This window comes from Solanum lycopersicum, chromosome 6 (assembly GCF_036512215.1).
Source record: "Solanum lycopersicum chromosome 6, SLM_r2.1".
Taxonomy (NCBI): Eukaryota; Viridiplantae; Streptophyta; class Magnoliopsida; order Solanales; family Solanaceae; genus Solanum; species Solanum lycopersicum.
The window spans coordinates 23,021-44,679 of NC_090805.1; the positions used below are offsets into that span (position 1 = coordinate 23,021).

Genomic DNA, 21,659 nt, shown 5'->3' on the forward strand with positions numbered 1-21,659 from the left:
GGAAGAAGATGAAAGATTTGTGGGAGAAAAGGGGCTTAGAAATGCAAGTTATAATTGGAAGACTTATTTTAGGCTGATTTGGACTTATACGTGAATTCCAAAACACAGAAAATACGTTTAGATACATCTTCACACGCCTAAATGAGGTGTATTTCCTTCTTGGACATGTCAACGTTTAAGGGTTAAAAGATATTGAAAATAAAAAGTTCAGGGGGGTAATAGGACCCCCGTGAAGTATTGGTGTGTAGTTGAGAATTGACTAATACGTTAGGGGAGCATTGGACCATTTTCTCTAGATATTAACACAAGTTGAAATGGTGATTTGCGAATACAAGTATATTTGGATACATAAGTTACCTATCCAATTTTAAAAGATTGATTAGGCAATACAAATATAATTAGATACATTTATACTATATTTTTATAAATAAATACCTGAGTTAACACCAAGCTTCATGTATTATTAAAAAACTTACCAAAAAGAGATTGACGTTTGTTATTTATCAATTTTTATTCAGGCAAATTCTTACACACTTTGATACCTGCACATTCTATTATTTTCCATTTCTTTCTATGTTGTCCAATTTATCCATCTTTGGTTTAATAACAATGTATTCATATGTATATTATATTTTATTCATTTTTTGAATAACAATAATGTATTCATTTTTCAAATAGTCATTGTTCATATGCTAATTGTCATACTTTACCTTGTTTGATATATTAATACATTAAGTTTAATAAATACTTGCATCATTGGTTCATATGTTAATTGTCATACTTTACCTTGTTTGATATATTGATACATTAAGTTTTAATAAATACTTGCATCATTGGTTCATATGTTAGTTCTCATACTTTACGTTGTTTGATATATTAATACATTAAGTTTTAATAAATACTTGCATCATTGAATTCAAAGTATTCATATTCTAACTATATACAATTAATACATTTTTCTTATTTAGTTCTTTGAAATTAAAACATTATTAGTGTATAAATAGAAAAATAAAATATATAAAGAAATACACCTAGAAAAAGATAAAAATTGTAGTAATTTTTTATTAATAACATACTTATAGCTCTTGTACTTAAATAATCATATAAATATAATTATTTTTGTAACTTGCTCTTTTTTTTTAATTCATTTTTCCCCCTAAATTTTAGCATGGATGGTCAAAAAGTGGTAAAAGGAAGAATTTGCTTTTCTTTTTTAAAAAATAGAGTAGGTGGGACAAGTAGGGACGGAACTTCTTTCTACAAAATTTTTTATTATGTATAAAATACAACTGGTACTAGTTGTATGTGGACCCATTTTTGGTTTTTCTTCTTGGCCATTAATTTCTCTTTCATGTACTTCTCTAATTTTTTCATTTTTCTTCTAATTATATGTTTATCTTTAATATATATGTAATTACTGTTCCAAATTTATTCAGTATAGATGAAAATATATTTTATTTATTTATTTTATTATTTTTAGCAAAAAATATTTTTTATGAAATAATATTCTTATCATAACTACATAATATAACATGTTTTAAATGGTAATACGACTAATTTAGTAAAATAAATCTCTAATGAAATATAATTAAAATTATATAAAAAAAAGTTTGTAAAGAATAGTGAAACACTTGTTATTAAATTAAATATTAAAAATTATTTGGCATTTGAACATAGAATTTAAATATGTTTTTTACAGTGTTTGAAATATATGGAGCAAGAGTTGAAAATAAAATTATTTTTTATTTTCATAAAAAAAATAGAAATAACATTCATGTTTTAAATAATATCAAAAGTGAAAAATGAGTTTTAAAAAAATTATACTTACATGCTTTTTCAAATTTAAAATATACCTTCAATTTTGAAAAATTGTCTTTCAAATTTTCATGATCAAACATCAATTTTTAAATAAAATTAAAAAATATTTTTTTGATAAATTCTAAAAGTAGAAGTTTAAATAATATGAAATATGAAGGTGAAATTTGTTAAAGAACAATAAATAAAAAATAAGAGAAAAGAAATATAAATAGTTTTGGTGGTCAATTTTATGACATAAGTGACCATTTGAAGAATTAACTTGAGCTTTTGTATGTTCATGCTTTTTTTATTTAATGATAAAATAAGTTATTATAAAAAAAAACAAATAAGTAAAAAATTATTCATATGTACAAAATAAAAGGTTAATTAAAGGATTCCATAAATAAATTGGTTTAAAAATTAATGAAAGAAAAAAAAATAAGGAAAAAAGAGGAAAGAGCATAAACAAGAAAGAGAAATAGCCCTAAGAAAAAAATCAATTCAAATAAAAAATAATAAAATAATGCCTCACACCAACAACAGAAGACCTCCATAACACACCTACAACACAAGACTCCATAACACTCCACAGTCCACACTGAAGTAAACTAGGGATGGAAGTTGACGACGATCTTCACGCCTTAGTCGACGAACAACGCCGTGAAATAGCAGCCGCAGGTGACGGTGCCGTCGATGTCGACCTTCTCTTCGCTTTTCAACTCCAAATGCAAGAGGCTATGAACGCTTCTACTTCAAAACCCGCCATTAATGCAAACGTTATCGTAGGTAATAACAATGTCAGTAATATCTTCCCTGACGAATTATCATACTACGAGCAACAACTTATAGACCAACTAACCGCTCAAGTTGAGATGAGGAAAATCGAAGACGACCTAAATCGTCGAATTCATGACCAGGCTTTTGCACGGGAGATACTCAATGTCCCGGATGGCGAGTGGAAATTAAACGAAGATCAATTACATAGGCCTTATGGGGAGGGATCGTCGTCCAATGGAGTGGATACGCAAAATGGGGAGTGGTTTAGGGTTTATGTGAAGGGTTTGATGGGAGAAGATGCTGATGAAGATATAGTTGGGGTTAATGTGGGGAGAGATATTGCTGGGATTGGAGTTGCTGTTTGTGATCCGAGTGAGATATTAGTGTTTGAAGTGAGTAAGGGTTTGGTTAAAGGTACTGAAGTATTGACGGATGAAATTGCAGAATTGAAAGCACTGATTGAAGGGCTTGATGTTGCTTTGATGCTGGGTTTGAAAAGGGTTAATCTTCTTTTGGATAGTCAAACAATCTTGCAATATGTGAGTCTGCAGCAGTTTTTTAAATAATTTTTTAATATTCTGTCATAAGATTAGAATATACAAATTTGTCCTTTAATGTATCTTTTATATAAATAAAAGGAAAGCATGTGTCTTTGCAATTAGGAAGAGGGAGGTTTGTATGTCTGCTTTCGTTGGGACGATAAGAAAGAGTATGTTATTGGGTCTGTCAAGTTTTATCTTGGAGGATTAATATGTTTTGGGAGGATCATCTCGCTTATCATACAATGTATACCTCGCCGCTCTGTGTGTAGAGTCGAGGGAATTAATACCTCATTACTTTAACCCCTGGAGAATTTATTAGTTTTCTATGAATCACAAGTATTATTAGATGGGTGACATTGGAAACACGTGATATTATGATCTTAGGCTTATTATGGTGCAACTAAGAAGGTATTGACATGATTGATGTATATTTGTTATGCAGGTTAGCGGCACGTTGCATCCAAGGAAGGGTAATATTGTTGGACTTGTTGAACAGGCAACTTCTTGCCTAAAAAAATTTACAGATTGTATACCATCTCTTGTGACACAGAACACGATCAACTTGGCAATTAAACTTGCTTCCGATGCAATAGTCTCTCAGGTTAGAGGACCAGCAGAAAATAGCCTTCGGAAGAGCATCACTGAAACTTGTACTATTTGTCTGCAAGATACTGATATAGATCATATGTTTCTAATTAATGGTTGCCTGCATTATTATTGCTATTCTTGTATGAATAAACATGTGGAAGCTAAGCTCCTTCAAGGAATGCTACCTAAATGCCCTCATGATACATGCAAGTCTGAATTGAAATTAGATAACTGCAAAAAGTTCCTGATACCCAAGCTATATGATTTGATGAGTGAACGTGTAAAGGAAACTACCATTCCTATCACGGAAAAGATTTACTGCCCAAATCCCAAGTGTTCTACATTGATGTCAAAAGCTGAGGTCTCTGCGGGAGAACAGCAAGCTGGGGTTACAATGTGCACGAAATGTCACCTTAATGTCTGTATCAACTGCAGAGTTCCTTGGCATAAAAACATGACTTGCTTTGACTATAGAAGACTTAACCCTTACTTGTGTGTAGAAGATGCAAATCTCAAGTCTCTTGCCGCACAGAGTCGTTGGCGTCAGTGCGTAAAGTGCAACCACATGGTGTCTCTTGGCGAAGGTTGCTATCATATTTACTGCAGGTTCTTGGCTTCTCCTTCCTTTTTACGTTTTTGCCTTACATGGTATAAAATTAACTTAACTAGGTAATAGGGAAAATATTGACTTATTGGAATGCTTATATTAGGTAATAGGGAAAAGATAACTTTTTGGAATGCTTATATTAGATATTAAGCTGGTCAATAGAATCGTAACATCATATACTTGAGATGTTTATGAGACCAGAGTTAAAGTCATGAAGAACGTAGTCTAACTTGGAAACGAAATTTTTTAATTCTAGGTTTACAAAGCCAGGATCAAGGAAATTCTAGGATTTCTTGAATGTTTTAGTTCTTTCACTGTGAAATTCTTACTCCATTCCGACTTGTTATAAATTATAATTTTGGTTGGAGTCACGTTATGCTTAGATAGGTGCACTTACATTTTAAAAATATTCCACTTTCCATGAGAGAACTTTTAAAGTATGAAGATTCTCATGTCTTTACAAGTGATTAAAAAATTTATAGTTGCCGAGGGTCTTTTGGAAACATCCTCTCGGCTAATTGGCTAAGGGTTAGCGTACACCTTACTTGTGCAAACTCTTCACTTTTGATACTGCACCCGTCTCAGATTCTCCAAATAGTTTTGGCAAATCCGACACGCGCCCTTTGGCACTTTTGAAGAGTCGGAGCAACATAGGCGTACACTCTACCCTCCTCATAAAATTTGTTGTGGTCAAGGTCTGCTTAGACCATCTCCAACCCATCTCTATTTTACTCTCCATTCTCTATATTTGGAGAGTAAAATAGAGAATGGGTTCTCCAATCACTCTCTATTTAACTCTCTATTCTTGGAGAACTACTATTCACCTCTCTATTTTACTTTTTGATTATTATAATATTATTTCTATGATATTACTAATTTAATATTTATCATTTGTAATTATTTTTCAATGCAATGTAACATTTAACAAGTTACTACTTCGGCCAAATTAATCATTATTTTGTTTTATTTTAAAAAGAAATTATCACTTTAAATATGTAACTTAAAGTTATTTTAATATTAATTATATTGTATAAGATTATTAATTAAGTCTCTAATATTTGTAATTATTTTCTAAGTAATATAATATCTAAAACATATAATTCATTTTTAATTTTTATTGATCATTTTAAATATGTAATTTAGATTATAATTATTTTTCATTATGAAGTATGCACAAAATTTACATGATAATTCAAACAATCTACTTTTTATGTGATGGTGATAAATTATTAAACTATACTTTTTAAATAGCATGAAAATATTTGATTCAATTGTTCAAAATAGAATATTGGAAGTAAATTAATACACGAAATAATTGGATACAAGGTGAAATTGTTAATTTATACAATTTTAGCTTCACATAAAAGATAAGGACAAAAATGCTCATTTTGAACCCCGTAATACATTAATAGAACATTCATGAGAGCAACGTAATGGTCTTGAAAGTTGAGTATTTATATAAGATTTAAAATAATTTTATGATAATACAATATTTATGATGCAATTATATTTCATCTATTATTTCACTTTTATTTGAATTGTTCGTTAATATGTATTATATATAATATTTATCGCAATTTATGTTATTTAGAATAAAATATAATTTTGTATTATATGAAGAGTTTGAAAAAAATAAATTTTTGTATTACATAAAGATTATAGAGGGATTATTTTCAAAAAGAAGAAATGATTTATATTATGAAATAAAAAAAATAACAATAAAATAGATATAATGATATAGTATTGAGGAGAGAAAAAAAAATTCTTTTTTGAAGAGTAAAATAGAAAATTGGGTTGGAGTTGATTGTCAAATATAATAGAGAACTCTATTTTTAAAGTGTAAAATAGAGGATAGGGTTGGAGATGCCCTTATACTTTAACCCTTCTCAGCCCCTACTTATGGGACTACTACGATGGGTATGTAAGCTGGTTCACTACCTACCCTTAAATGTAAATTTTTGTTGACTTCATTTTCTATTATTAGAAATGGCGGACGTACGATTCATTCATGTTGTAAGGGCTAAGATTGAGATTGAGTACTTTAAATGTTTTTCCAGATGTGGTCACGAGTTCTGTGATACATGCGGAGCTGAGTGGAAGAACAAGAAAGCAACATGTTCCTGCCCAGTATGGGATGAGCGAAATATCATTTATGACAATAGACTCCAACCAAGGAGAGGCTGATCAGGATATAACCATTACTTTCTATTTTGCACCTGAATAATAATTTCACTCTCATATGCATAAGACCTTGGTGGACATGGTTAACAAGTATTTGCATTGTTGAAGGTAGGTATATATTTGGTTGAACAGTTGAGGTGAGCCCAAGTTGGACGCTACCTGTTGAGAAAAAAGGGGTTGTTTTCATATGTCTAGTTCTTTTGTTTCATGGAATCGTGTTAATACGTGCTGCGAGATTGCCAGTAGTAGGGGATAGAAATCAAAGTTGAGGATCTGTGACTGTGACAGTCTATGTTTTTCTGTTCAATTTTATGATATTCCAGTAAACTAGTTGTTTTTTTAGGGCAATATTGAAAAAAGTTGCATTTTGGTCATGTTTGGAAAATTTTACATAATAGGATAAAATAAGCAATTCTATGATTATATTTGCTTGCAATGAAGATGTTCAATACTTCTACGATACACATGCTCCCAATGTATTATTTGATAGTAGTACAAAATTTGTATTTCAATAAACAGTTTAGTGTAGTACATAGTTTGTATTTCAATAAGTAGTGAAGTGTGAGTTTGTATTTCAATAAGTAGTGAAGTGTGAGTTGAACATTTAAATTTTCAGATAGACAAGTACAATGTGAATTATGTAAATTTACCAAGGAAAAAGCATTACTTTTATATTATAATTATATAGGAATAAATAACGAAATCCTTCTCTTTATATCAGTGTTTCCTACATCATGTTTCATTTTTCGTTTTACATTGCAAGACACCGACTTGTAAGACTTTGAAGTTTTATGGGATTTTTTTTTATGTTGTATATTTGCACATCAAAATTATGGCCGAAATGTTACTTGTCCAAATTTAAATCAAGTTACTTGGCTACGTGGATAATTTGCCCAAGGATATTCTTATGTTGCTATTTAAATATTGTCCACTCTGTTGATATTCTTATGTTGCTATTTAAATATTGTCCACGCTGTTGATATTCTTAAGTTTAATAATGAATGACACGATTAATGTTTGATGTTGTTAAAAGTATAGATAAACATTTTATCCTAAATAGCTGGAGAAATCAAAATTGATATGACTTGCAAATTATGATATATCGAAACAATTTCACATTATATTTAGTTTAATTATCTTGTTGAAATATTTCTAAAAGAAAAAGAAAATTACATTTCAAACACAACTTTGTGTAAGCAATGTCAAAATCTTTGATTCCATGTTTTAAGAAAGACTTTTAAAATTTGGTAAAAAAATCGTGTAATTGTAAATTATTTTATTAATTATTTTTTTTAAAGGTTGATCGATAGTATATTATTTTATTAAATAACAAGCGACATTGTTGCAAATACTGCCAGAAAATGAGCGGTTCAGTGAAGAAGATCGCCGACGTGACTTTCAAGGCCGGCAAGACTATTGATTGGGAAGGAATGGCCAATCTTCTCGTCAGCGATGAAGCTCGCAAGGAGTTCTCCAATCTCCGTCGCGCTTTCGATGATGTCAACTCCCAACTTCAGACCAAGTTCAGTCAGGTTTCCTCTTTTTTCAATAGATATTTCCTCTATATGGATCTAGATTTAGATTTTGATTGCTATTGGATCTATTATATGGTCAAGTACTAATTTGGTTGACGCTCTATCATATTTTTTTTTTCTGGAATTGATTTTATTGGGTTTTGGGATGTTTATCTAGCAAATTATGGACCTGATTCCATTAAGGAAAAAAGGTCTGATATATCTCAACTTTGTTATTTAGAGCTGATATATCCTCGTTATAAAAGTGGCTTATATATACCCTACTTGTAAACAAATAGCTCACATATATACTTTTCCTCTCACGGAAATGGAAAAAAAAATTTAATCTAAATTTTTATTTTTTTTAATTAAAAATATAATCTCATATGAGTAAATTTAATCCTCGTCAAACATATTTTTTCTGATTTTTGTTCCAATGACTAATTTATAATATTATTTTGATAATCAAATTTATTTATGTTTCACTAATATTCTTGTAAAACTTATTGTAGATGACCAAATTTTTTCTTCGAATACGAAATTAAATTACAATACACACAAAAAATAGTTTAAATTTTTTTTATTTAAACTAAGGAATGAAAGAAAAAAACAAAATAAGAATAAGAAACTCAAATTATTATAATAAAACAAGTCAAAAAATAATTTTTGTATGAAAAAAATTAAAATATACCTTGAACTTTGATAGAAGAATCATATATACCCCTAAATATTTTTTTTAAAAAAAAATTAGAAGTAACAAATATAAATTTAAAACTAATTTTTTAACTTCCGTTAAATGAAGGGTATATGTGAGCCATTTTGTAATGGCAGGGGTACATGTGAGCCGTTTGTATAACGGTAAGGGCATATATGAGCCACTTTTATAACGAGGGGTATATCAGCTCTAAATGACAAAGTTGAGGGGTATATCAGACCCTTTTCCCTTCCATTAAAATTGATTTAACATGATTGTTTTATCAGGATGATTTGAAGAGTGGTGAACGTTTCCATTTGTATTCTTGCATTTGTTGAATGAGAAGCTTGTAAGTTTTCATGTGTAAATCCGGCCGATAGATTTATGAATCTGGCACATGAAATAAGTTAAGTATTGCTCTAAAAGAAGTTAATCATTGATCTCTATACTGAGACATGGTTTCATCAACTAACTAATTATTTCACCAATATATATTATTATCATCCAATCTACTAGGCATATTGACCCATCTCAGAATCTCACCTTTTAATAAATCAAAATGATAAATAATATATACAGATCATAATCGTTATATCAAGATTAAGAATATAAGTATATTTAATAGTTTAGAGAATATGTTTTTATCAGTCAGTCTAAAACAACTATCTCTGCTTGGTCCCGTTCAATACATACCAAATGCACTAGCACGAGAAGTTAGAACTATGTCATTCTCATAATCAAGATAAATTACATTTAATCTCATGCTACAATCTTTCTGATGATTTGTCCAAATTTTCATCTATGATTGTGAACTATAAATTTTAACTTATAAGAACTGATGATTTAATCTTCTGTGTATAAGCTTAAACTCTATACACCAAATCATCTACTATATAAGTTAAGGACACATATATGACAATTGATCTATTTAATGTAACACTTTATTGAATTGAATAAATAAATAAACAATTGTTCAATATTAATACTATATCAAAACGCATGGTTAATAGTATATCCTAACAATTGTAGTGGCAAAAGAAAATAGGGAAAATTGTATAAAATAGCAAACTAATAACCTAAATTAAATTGAATAGCTACGGTTTGATTTAATTGTACTCCGAGCAAACATTGACAAAAATTTGCCAGGCGTCTCTCTCCCAGAAGTCTCGCTCGCCACTCTCCCATTCTCGCCTCTCTCGCTTTATACACAGAAGTGTATAATTTCTTTTCTGTTTTGTATAAAGCGAGAGAAAATTGTATATACACATGCAAAAATGTATATCTTCGTGTTATACACTTAATTATATAATTTACAAACATTGTAATTCAAATATTGCAGAGAAAAGGGCCAAAAAATTATACAATTGTGAATTATACAATTGCAGTGAAATACAATTTTTTCTAGCTTTATACAACAGAAGTGTATATATTGTGTTTCTGTTTTTGTATAAAGCGAGAAAAACATATATCTTCTTGCTATACACTTATAATTATGCAATATACATACATTTTAATTCGATTCAACTGTATGCAAAGCTAATTATACAATTGCAGCAAAATGGGCCAGTGAATTATACAATTTAGGCCAGCGAATTATACAATTTAGGCCAGCGAATTATACACTTTTATATGTATAGCGAATTATACAGTTTTTATGTTTGCTATGGAGCGCAATTATGCAAAATTTGCTATATTGTACAAATATGATTTTTTTTGTTTGCTATATGTGAAAGTTGCCCAAGAAAATATAAGGCATTGAATAAAAAGAAAACTTGCTTGAATCAGTTGATGTCTTACCAATTAGATGGAACATGATGAATCAGGTACTGGGTGACCTCTATGCACAAAGATATGAAGAAATCACATGCTCTATTGGAGTTTGAATTTGAGACATCATGCTTCTCAACTTACTTCATTTACCATTAGGCCACATTCCTTGGAGTTTGAATTTGAGACATCATGCTTCTCAACTTACTTCATTTACCACTAGGCCACATTCCTTGGGTGCTTATGTGCATCCTTCTCTTGGACAAACAACTTAACTATTATATTTGTTTAGAAAGGCAGAAGAAACCATTAATAGGTTCTTTTGTTTGTCCCTGTGTACTTGTAATTTTCCTGATTCTACAACAAACTCAATTTAGTCCCACAAAATTGCAAGTTGAACAATGCAAATGCAGTAGTAGAAGTAGAAGAAAAGGATACTATGCGAATACCAACTAAAACTAATAAATAAGGAGAAGATGAGCGAGGATTGAAGGAATGAAAATTGAAAACTGTAAAGAAAAAGAACTGTGGTTGCTTCTTCTCTCTCTCTCTTTTTTTTTTTGACATGTCGGATAATGTGAAAACCTTTACTAGCATTTCTAAATTGTTCTAGTTAAACTTTATTAGATAAATATACAAGCCATTCGGTTAGAAAATGCAATGTTTGACATTCAAATCTTTGTTCTTGAGGAACTGGTTTTGGAGGGACCATGTGAGAACTCTGGATTATTCACGAGAAACTCATCCTCTTCATCATAAATTACCAGGTTGCCCTCAATGACCTGAACCAAAAGCAATAGAGATTCAACTGCTTCTTAAGTGAAACAATGTTTTTTGCGAAAATTTTTTGATTGAATTATTTTGGTAAATGCTATCACTGCTTGCCTGTACTTTTGCAGGTGTCTTGTATAGGGAAGCACCCCTGTTACCAAGTCTCAGATGCACATAGACACATTTACTTTCGTTAATAAAGATAGCAATGAGCGGGTTTGTCATATATCAAATGTGTATTTTGATACCTATCAAAATTTTCACTAATAAGAACAACTCAACTTTTAATTTGTATCGGAAGAGTTACCAGATAAACTTAATGGTAGTTACATTAGTGAAGTGACTCTTGAGTTTTTGTCTCTATTGAGTCTCTGGGCCTGTTTTTAACCAAATGGTACTTGTGAGTTTTCGAAACAACTAGAAAAATTCACTGAGCATGGATAATACATGGAGTAGTGTAGGTTGCCAATTAATCACTTGTTTTGTGAGTTTTTTCAGATAGATAGTTATCTCTATTTGAACTATAAATTTAGAGGTTCTAACACTAGAGTGTTCTTCGCTTATATACCAAGCAGGAACCTGAACCTATCAACTGGGGGTATTACAGAAAAGGAATTGGTTCTCGCTTGGTAGACATGTACAAAGAGAGGCCTACGACAGTATGTGCAGTTTCAGATTCTCTTTTTTGTGTTTGGAATATCTTTTTATTACTTTATGAGCATGCTCTCGTGGTACCTTTAATGTTATTTCTTTTGTAGTACCTTGACTTTTACATCTCTTGGTTCTCAGAACTTGACTTCAAACTCTTGGCCATAAAACTAAAAAACTATTAAGCAGAGTAGTGGTCCTGGATTGTATGATTTCTCAGGTGTAGGATTTCGTGATATAGTTTTCTATGTGGGTGAACTGTGTAAGTAAGTGGATTAAATGTGAAGAGTCTGTAGTTTTCTTCACATTTTTAGTGGCTTATTTCATTATTATAATTTTTAAAAGTGAATAACGATTTAGAATTTACTGAGTGCAACTACTAAATATTTTTCAACATAGTCCTCTAATACTCTTGATTATTGCTCAAATTCCGTCATATTTTCATTCAATGTTTGCACCAAGTTTGAATAGAACTGCTGATCTCATAGTTCAGTTGAAATTTCATTTTGATGTCTGTGCGTCTAGTATTTAGCTATACAAGGCTCTGCCACTGTTGGAGAAACAGAGCTAGCTCACTCCCTATATATATGTCAAACTCCAATGATGTTTGTTGGCTTTCCATAACTATTTCCAACTGTTGTTTCTTTCAGGCATTGAGATCCCCAAGTTTGTGGATATGGTGACTCCTCAATATAAACCCAAATTTGACGCCTTGGTAAGTGGAAAAACAATAATCATTATCCTTACCTTTCTTTGCATGAGTTTTTTTTTCTAGCTACTTGTTATTGGTATAGTCATACCTATAATAATTAGTTGAAAATTGATATAGGGAATTCTTAATTGCTCAAATCCTGCAAGCTGTCCTTGTGTTCCAGTGTTGCTGCCACAGAGGAATTCACCTTTGGCATAAAAAAGATTAAACGAAAAAAATACATGAAGTACATATTTCAATAGAATCATTTTATCAAAAATTATTTTCCTTAACAGAAATAAAGTTGAGACATTCGGTGGAATTGTTAGAATACCAGTTACAATATGTACCTGCTTGATCCCGAATTGGCATGTCAATGGTGATTCGAAGATAATGCCAAATCATGTGTACCTTCTTTTCAGAAGTTTCAATTAACACAAGAATAGCATGGTTAAATTTGCATACTCTTTGGTTTATTCTTTCGAATTGTTGCAATAATCGTAGTTGGTGGAGCTGAAAGAAGCGGAGCAGAAATCTCTGAAGGAATCTGAAAGATTAGAAAAAGAAGTTGCAGACGTGCAAGAGTTGAAGGTCTTCATTTCACCTTATTCCTCCATATATATATATATATATATATATATATAATATATTCTTATCATTTATCCTTTTTATCTAACCGTGTGAGTTTGTTTGGACGAACAGAAAAAACTTAGTACGATGACAGCTGAAGAATACTTTGAGAAGCATCCTGAGCTGAAAAAGAAGTTTGATGATGAAATTCAAAATGATTACTGGGGCTATTAGCAGGTTTTTTTTTTTTGGGTAAAGTTGATCAAAGAAAAAGAAGCAGTTGTGGTTTGTTTTCAAATGTTAACTTGGACATCCTAATATGACCTTGAATTTGGGGGATGTTTAATTTCACTAGGCTTTAAATATGCAAACCCAATCTTTTTACTAGCTCATTGAAACACAATTCCACAAAAAGGAATACTTTCTTTATGAGATACATACTATCCACTTCCTTTCTAACAACCAAGTAAGTGATAAAATAAAAGATTATTACTACAGCTTCAATGCGAGTAAGTAATATATCTCATAAAACGTTATGAAACTTACACTTTCAACAGTTTAGGTATGAAACTCAAAAAAGAGGATAATTTATGTGTGTTTTGACATTTATCTCTTAATAATATTGGAGATACATTCTAGAGAAACTGGAGATTGATTGACATTCTCGTTAGCATTCTCACCAGTTGCGGAGTTTTGACTAACAGAAGCTTGATAAGTCGCATATTACCATCATACATCTTTTAGTTTAACTACTGTTAGGCGATGGAATTCCACATTCTGAAAAGCTTCCACTTCATCTTTTTGGTGTTAGAATTCCACATTCTGAAAAGCTTCCACTTCAAGACAATCTAGCATTAAGCTTCATCATTCAAAAGCTTCCACTTCAAGAAAATCTAGAACTCAGCTTCATCTTTTAGTTTAACTACTGTTAATTTAGAATCCAACTTCATCTTTTAGCTTAACTACTGTTAGGCGTTGGAATTCCACTCTTCCACTTCAAGACAATATAGAACTCAGCTTCGGAGACTTGGCTAACAAAAGCTTGATAAGTTGCATCTCTCACATACTGCCATAAGCGTCTTTTAGCTTAAATATTGTTCAGTGTTGGAATTCCACGTTCTGAAAAGCTTCCACTTCAAAACAATCTAGAAATGATGTAGTAAGATCAACATTCAACTTCATCTAATCTAACTTAATTAGTAAAAACCTCCCTACTTTATAAATATTACTCCCTCCGTCCGGAATTGTTTGTCATGTTGCGCTTATCGAAAGTCAATTTGACTAATTTTCAAAGGTAAATTAGATCATATTAATTCGATATTCAAAAAAAATTAGATATCCTAAAACTATATGAAAAGTACAATAAATTTTAATTTTTTGACATATTAATATGATGAAAAAATACATCTTAAAATGTTAGTCAAAATTTCTATAGATTGACTTTTAAAATAGAAACCATGACAAACAATACCGGGCGGAGGAATTAGTAAAAATGTCAAAATGTCATTGTTTTAGGAAAGATTGTGTATTCTAATTTACTTTCAATTTTATCTCACTTTAATTACAAATTTTCCAATTAATCTTCTCTCAATATGTTTTTTTTTTTAAATGAAATATTTTTTCTCTCATATTTTCATCTTCTAATTCTTCTCCATTTCAAAATCCACCTCTCTTGTTTCTTTTTCTTTTTTTCAGAAATTGAAAAATATATTTATAAAGATATTCAGACAATCCCTTTTATTAAAATATGAGTCTTTATCCGTTTTTTAATATTTCTTTTATGATTTTATTTTTGTTTAAATCGTTTAAAATTGCTGTTGTAGGTGAAATCACGTTTTGGGTTTGATAAACTCTAAATTACTCTCCAATGGTAGAATCTTAGAGAATTACTAGAGGTATTCAACTTAATCAACAATGTTCTAATTTACATATATTACAATTTTCTACTTAAAACATAAATGACAATAATTTTGTATTTTAATTTGTTTATTTTGAATTTGGGATAATACTCAATTACCCCCCTAGCCTATACCCAAAATCCCTACGACACACCTTATCTTTGATTAGGTCCTATTACCCCCTCCAACTTTTTTTTAAAGTAATTTATTACCCCTTGCGTGCCTACGTGGAAATAATAATCTGCAAGGTCGAAGTGTTTGTTGAACACGCGCCGGGACCCACTTTTTCAGCTTTCGATAAAGTAACTTTACACTTCCCAAGTTTGAAAAGCTGGCGTTTTATCTTTTCCAAATTAATTTTACCAAAAAGTAGATGAAGTAGAAAGAGAGAAAGTCTTGCATGTGTGGACGGGATCGACTTCAAAGGTTAGAAATTAGATTTCCAACTGAAATTTGATTTTCGATGTTGGATTTTGGGAGTTATTTTTTTTTGCAGTGTGTGGATCGATTTCATCCATACACAACTTATTCAACTCGGATTTTGTCATAACCCTAACTTTATAAACATTGTCAAAAAAAATAAGAATTAATAATCGACATAAAAAGATGTAAAGAATAGATTAAATTTTACTTTACCTTTTCAAATCAAGGAGCTATTTAACTTGAATGATAATGGATGGAGCTTCTTCAAAAATGAAGAACCATGAACATGGGGTTATTTTTTGAAAAGAGGAATAAGAACTTGCTTTTGAGAGAAACAATAAAATTTGTTTTTGAATTTTTTTTCAAATTGCTTTGACACGTGGCTAACTTTTATTGGTCATTGTTAGCCAAAATCTGCACTCACTCTGCACTCACGCGCCCTACATGGGTGAAATCACGATTATTGCCACGTAGGCACGCAAGGGGTAACAAATTACTTTAAAAAAAGTTGGAGGGGGTAATAGGACCTCATCAAAGATAAGGTGTGTCGTAGGGATTTTGGGTATAGGCTAGGGGGGTAATTGAGTATTATCCCTTTTGAATTTCAATATTACTTTGTATACAAATAAGTTCTATATTTTTTTATTGTGCATTTATCACAATGGTATATCAACAAAGTCACATTTGTATTTCAATTGAAGTGAGTATTTATTGTGCTTATTTTGTATTTCAATCTTAATTTCCAATAACAACAAGTCTGTATTTCTTTTTTATTATGTTTTCATCATAATTGTATACCAACAATTTTTATATTTTATACGTTCAATTTATCATTCAAATTAAATTGAGTATCATATTGTGGTGAGTATTTTACAGTGACAATTTTGTATTTAACTCTCACACTGTATTTTAAAAAATATGTATTTTTTTTGTTCATCATAATGATATACCAACAAAATCAATTTTGTATTCCAACTGATGTGAGTAGTTATATTGCTCATTTTGTATTTTTGTCTCAATTTTAATGACAACAAGTTTGTATTTCTTGTTATTATGTTTTCACCATAATTGTATATCAACGAATTTTGTATTTTATGTGTTCACTTTACCATTTAAATTTAAATTAACATTTTACTTTCATAGTGAAACTAAAATTGTATCCTAGTGATCAAAATTAGATTAAATAACTACCAAATATTTTTTTCTTTTATTCGTATTACAAAAATTTTACGGATTGTATTCCAATATAATCTAATCATCACATATAAATACGATTAAAGAAAGATATAAGATTCTAGAAAAAGAATAGCATACATAATGAAAATATTACAATTTGTTGAGATTGATACAATATTCTAAAAAATATAAATTTAAAAGATATGATTTAATCGAATTCATTTCAACAGATTTGAATATTATCAATGAAAATTTAAAAATCGATACTAGAAATTTGATGAACAAGTGAGATGAGTTCTCTGTGTTTATTTTTTTGAATTTGTATTTACTTTTGAAATTTTTAGAACTGATGAGGCTTTTAAGCAATTGTTCCTTTTTTAAAAATTTATTTTCCCTAAGTTTCTCATTTTTGTTAGTTAACAATTATATTATTTAAATTAAAATAAATAATAAAAACTTAAATAAAATACATAATAAATTAAAATTTGAATATTTTTACTTAATATTAAAAGTGTTGAAAAGGATTCCTATTATATTAGTTTTGACATATAATCCAAGATTTTCATGATTTAATCACAACACCCAAAATTGGCTAACAACTAATTTCAACACCAAAATAAAATTAGTGAATAAAAAAGGGAATACGATCGATAAACTTACATTTTCAGAGGAAATTAGTTTCTTCTTCTTTGTTTCTTGATAGTAAAGTCTTCAGCCAACAAGAATTACTCTTCTGTTTTTGAGTTGTGCAAGAAGAAGAAAAAATACTTCTCTAGTCTTCTCTTAAGTTGGTTTTAATTTATACTAATTTTTGTTGTAAAATTAAACGGATGTCACGTGGGTCAGCTTTTAATTGTCATCACTTATCATACTAAAATAATGTCATGGAAAGCCATCAATTTTTGAAGTGTCATAACTTGGCAAGTATATAATTTCTCAATGATCAGATGTTAATTTATATATTTCTCATGAACTATAAATAGCCATGTTTTCATTCACAAAGTAATATATAAGAAAAGTTTAATATATAGTATGCTATCTCTTTGTTTGTCCTTATTAATTTAGTTTATTAATATTAGTTTGTTAGCTAGTTATTTTATAACACGTTATCAACACGAAATTCTGTCAACTTGAGCTACTTTAAATTGGTTAAATGAGTAAGAATTTTATTTTTCTAAAAAAGAAGTCTAAAATTTCTGAACTTAAATTTGTTGCCTTGGATATATCGGACAAAGGATACTCATCATGGATATTAGATGCTAAAATTCACATGGAAGCAATGGGTCTGGTAGAAACCATCAAAAATAATAACCAGACATTCAGTCAAGAACATGCAAAAGTTATGATATTTCTCCTTCACTATCTCGACGAGGGATTGAAAATGCAATACGTCACTATTAAAGACTCACTTGTACTATGAAATAATTTGAAAGATAGACATGACCACCTAAAGTTGGTCATTCTACCATAGGCGCATCATGATTGGTTAATTTGAGGTTATCGGACTTTAAAAGTATAACTGAATATAATTCTTCCATGTATAGAATTATATCACAATTAAATTTATGCGGAGAAGAGGTCACTGAAAATGATAAGCTTGAGAAAACATACTCCACATTTCCTGCCTCGAGTATGCTCCTGCAGCAGCAATATCAAGAAATGAGTTTTAATATAATTCCAAATTACTTTCACATCTTCTTATTGCTGAAAGACATAACGACCCATTGACAGAAAAAATCATGAAATGGGTTTTATAAATAAAAATATAACTGAATATATAAGAATGGAATACAAATGAATACATCCTGATGTTTGGGATATATTCCAATATTGAGATACATCGTGAATTTTTGTATTGTTCAATTTCAAAGTCAAATAATAATAATATAACAATACTTGATATTAAAATATAAATATAATTTAGTTTAAATACAAATTACTGTATTTGTCATGTTTTTCACCAAAAATGGATTTGCAGTATTATTTTATGTTAGTACTAATTTGTATTTTTTTTGTGACTCATACAAGTTAACACATACAATTAAAATAAATAAATGTTAAATACAACAAATATAATATAACATGGATACTAATACATTTTGAGTGAAAATACATACAAAGAATTCCATGATATTATATAAAACAGAGGACATTAGAATTTGGGAAACTAATCAACTCTAATAAGATATAAAAATGAAGCATCATTAACTAAAAATAATACACGGTCTATTCCTACACGATCTCTCTCGTGCTATTCTAGCCGCAGATCGTACATTTTCGAGCAATTCTTGGATAATACATAAATCAAAAGAAAAAATTTCCAAACCTTTGAATATTATTTGGTATACATCTAGTAATTCTGATTGAGTCCGTTATTGTAGACAATCAGATGCTATCCCAAAAAATTTGAAAGAAGAAATTTTCCTTTTAACAAATATTGAAATATATTAAACATCAGACAAAATATATACATAAATTCTAGAAATCATTTTGCGAGTTTAAAAAAATTGAAAATCATAAATATATGATGAATATTTAAACAAAATCATATGAAAATTGAAAAATCCGTAAATGTATATAATCGGTGCTTTAAACATCAAATTAAAAAAATCAAAACAAATGATGGAAATTACCTTGTCAATCGAAAATCTTCTTGAATTAATAAATAGATTTAGATTAACAATAAAGAAAAATTCTCGATGTGCAATAATTTAGCAGCTTGAAGGAATCTAAACTTAAACGTGAGATGTGGAGATGAAACATGCAATTTGGGGAAGAAAGGTTAATGGATGAAAAAAAGGTAAATGAAATTAGTTTCTTTTTCACTTTAAAACAATTATTGGCGTATATTTTGGTCCAATTTTTATAAATAAAATTAATTTAAAATACTAAATAAATCAAAATTTGAATACATATTATTATACAAAAACATTGTCATTCTGTCATTTTAAATAAATATTTTAAAATATTGTTATTTTGACTAATTATGCTAGTAATATTTACTTAACTACTAATTTTCTCTGTTGTAATAATTTTATAAATTGTAATAAGTTTTAATATTTTATTTTATATATGTATACTAGTTCAATAAAAGAATAAATATACTCATAGTTCTTATCTCATCCTCCCCACCATAACAATAATACAAATTAAAAGAATATAAATAGGTGAGTTCATTTCAAATTCGAGTCCTGTATATCCTAATTAAGAATAAAAGATTAAGAAAAATGAATAAAACATTTGGATAATTGATAGAAAATTTATATTAATAAAAATAATATTTTTTATATGAATAATTAGTCGGGGTGAGTACGTATGTTAGTTGGATCCTCATTTATGAGATGGGTTAAGTTATAATAAATTGGGAGATGATTTGAATAGACCAATACGAAGAAATCATGAAATTAATTATTTTTTCAATATTTTCAAATTTATTGGGTCAAAAATATGAATTATATGTGGATTTATAAAAAAAAAAAATTAAAGATGGTTTTTATTATTTAATTGAGAAGTGTTTAAATTTGGTTCAATCACATCAAACAACATAATAAATAAATATTTAATAATTTTACTTTAAGACAACTAATAAAAATAAGGGTAAATTTGAGTCAAAGGATTAACATCAAGAATATTTTGGAGCTAAAAGGTGAAAGTTAAGAATATTTTAGGTCATTCTCCATTTCTTAATGATGATTTTTTTAATTCAAAAATATGTATCCTACTTCAATTCGTAAAGTATTTGAAAATAAAGAAAAATCTACTTTATAAGAAATATTTTACTGTTATCAAAATGAAAATTAATACTGGGAGGAAATAAAATAATTACTATGAGATCATTTCAATTAAAAAATATAACTTTTAAAGAACTTACTTCTTGTTTTCGTACATTTTGGTTTTCAGACATTGTAAGTGGCGTACGAGTTACGTCGCAGTCATTCCTCCGTTTAACTAAAGAAATAATGTGGAGAGAATTAACTCCCTGAACACAATGAATTCATTGAATTGAGTTATCACTATTAATGTATTATTATTTTATTTATAATTTGATATTTAGTTAAATATTCATAATATGTTAGTTTAGTGTAGGGATAACAGTTATCCAACTTTACACATTTTGATCACAAGTGGAATTACAGAAATGTATCTCTTATATTAATTTTTTTGACATTTTACCTATTTTTTCCATTTGTGTGCTATAATATCATAAAAACTCAAAAGTCACTTTTTAACTCCCTTAGTTATTGTAAATGTGTTTTATATTAGAAGTTGTGGAGAAATAAAGAGGTATTATTATTATTATTATTATTATTATTATAATATATACAGATAATAAAGTTAATAACGTAATAGTGATAGAGTTATGCTTTTCCCCTTTCTATTGGTGGGTTTCTTTCCATTGTTTATTAGCAATATTTAATTATTTATTATTATAATAGAGGAAGGAAATTAAGAGCTATAATGGGCAAGAAGGGGCACCATATACAATATTCCAATACTAATAAAAGTAGCCACCGTGCAATCTTATGAGGTACTTCAAAAGCTTATGCAGTAGGAAGTATGAAATGTTGGAGAAGGATTTGAAATTTGTTTATATGATCAGATGGTTTTTCCTCTAACTCTACTCTCGAGTTGGATTATATATCCAAAAAGGTCCGTTTTCAGGCATTCCACACTCTGCCTAGCAGAGACGTGGTCATCTGAAGTGGATTCTCTCTTTTGTATTAGATGTCAAACCTATTTTGCCCCATAGACTAAGAAGGGGTCAGCCACAGCAGCTACATAGACACCATCTATGGTTTATGCACACAAGTATTACTTGATCTTGATTTGTTATTTTAAGATCTATATAAAATGTATCAACTGTTCTTTCTCCTTTCTCAGCTTTTATTATTATGATACAAATTACACTATTCTATCGTTGATGTAGTTGTAATATGGAGTTAAAAGTGTATAACAGAGATGATCCAACGAAATTCACACTATTAGATTTGGTGTATTTTTGATATTTTAGCGGA

The 21,659-nt window shown here is 29.2% G+C and overlaps 1 protein-coding gene, 1 long non-coding RNA gene and 1 pseudogene across 2 annotated transcripts; 2 read left to right on the forward strand and 1 right to left on the reverse strand.

Moving 5' to 3' along the window:
* Window positions 1–2,303: 2,303 nt before the first annotated feature.
* LOC101251588 (E3 ubiquitin-protein ligase RSL1-like) lies at window positions 2,304–6,950 on the forward strand. The gene is made up of 3 exons (XM_004240552.5): window positions 2,304–3,113; window positions 3,559–4,310; window positions 6,369–6,950. Exons 1-3 carry the CDS (start codon window positions 2,412–2,414, stop codon window positions 6,493–6,495), a joined length of 1,581 nt encoding a protein of 526 aa, XP_004240600.1. The 5' UTR covers window positions 2,304–2,411; the 3' UTR covers window positions 6,496–6,950.
* A 345-nt stretch (window positions 6,951–7,295) lies between these two features.
* On the forward strand, window positions 7,296–13,498 carry LOC101245168 (ATP synthase subunit d, mitochondrial-like; annotated as a pseudogene).
* A 4,291-nt stretch (window positions 13,499–17,789) lies between these two features.
* Window positions 17,790–20,136, reverse strand: LOC104647748 (uncharacterized). The gene is made up of 2 exons (XR_002027920.3): window positions 19,278–20,136; window positions 17,790–18,282 (listed from the first exon to the last, which is right to left on the reverse strand). It is a non-coding gene; the product is annotated as an uncharacterized lncRNA (long non-coding RNA).
* Window positions 20,137–21,659: the final 1,523 nt, after the last annotated feature.

Coding starts and splice junctions, on each gene's coding strand:
- LOC101251588 (XM_004240552.5), top strand. CDS start 2,412: ATGGAAGTTGACGACGATCTTCACGCCTTAGTCGACGAACAACGCCGT. Junction 3,114..3,558: donor GTCAAACAATCTTGCAATAT/GTGAGTCTGCAG, acceptor TTTGTTATGCAG/GTTAGCGGCACGTTGCATCC. Junction 4,311..6,368: donor TGCTATCATATTTACTGCAG/GTTCTTGGCTTC, acceptor ATGTTTTTCCAG/ATGTGGTCACGAGTTCTGTG.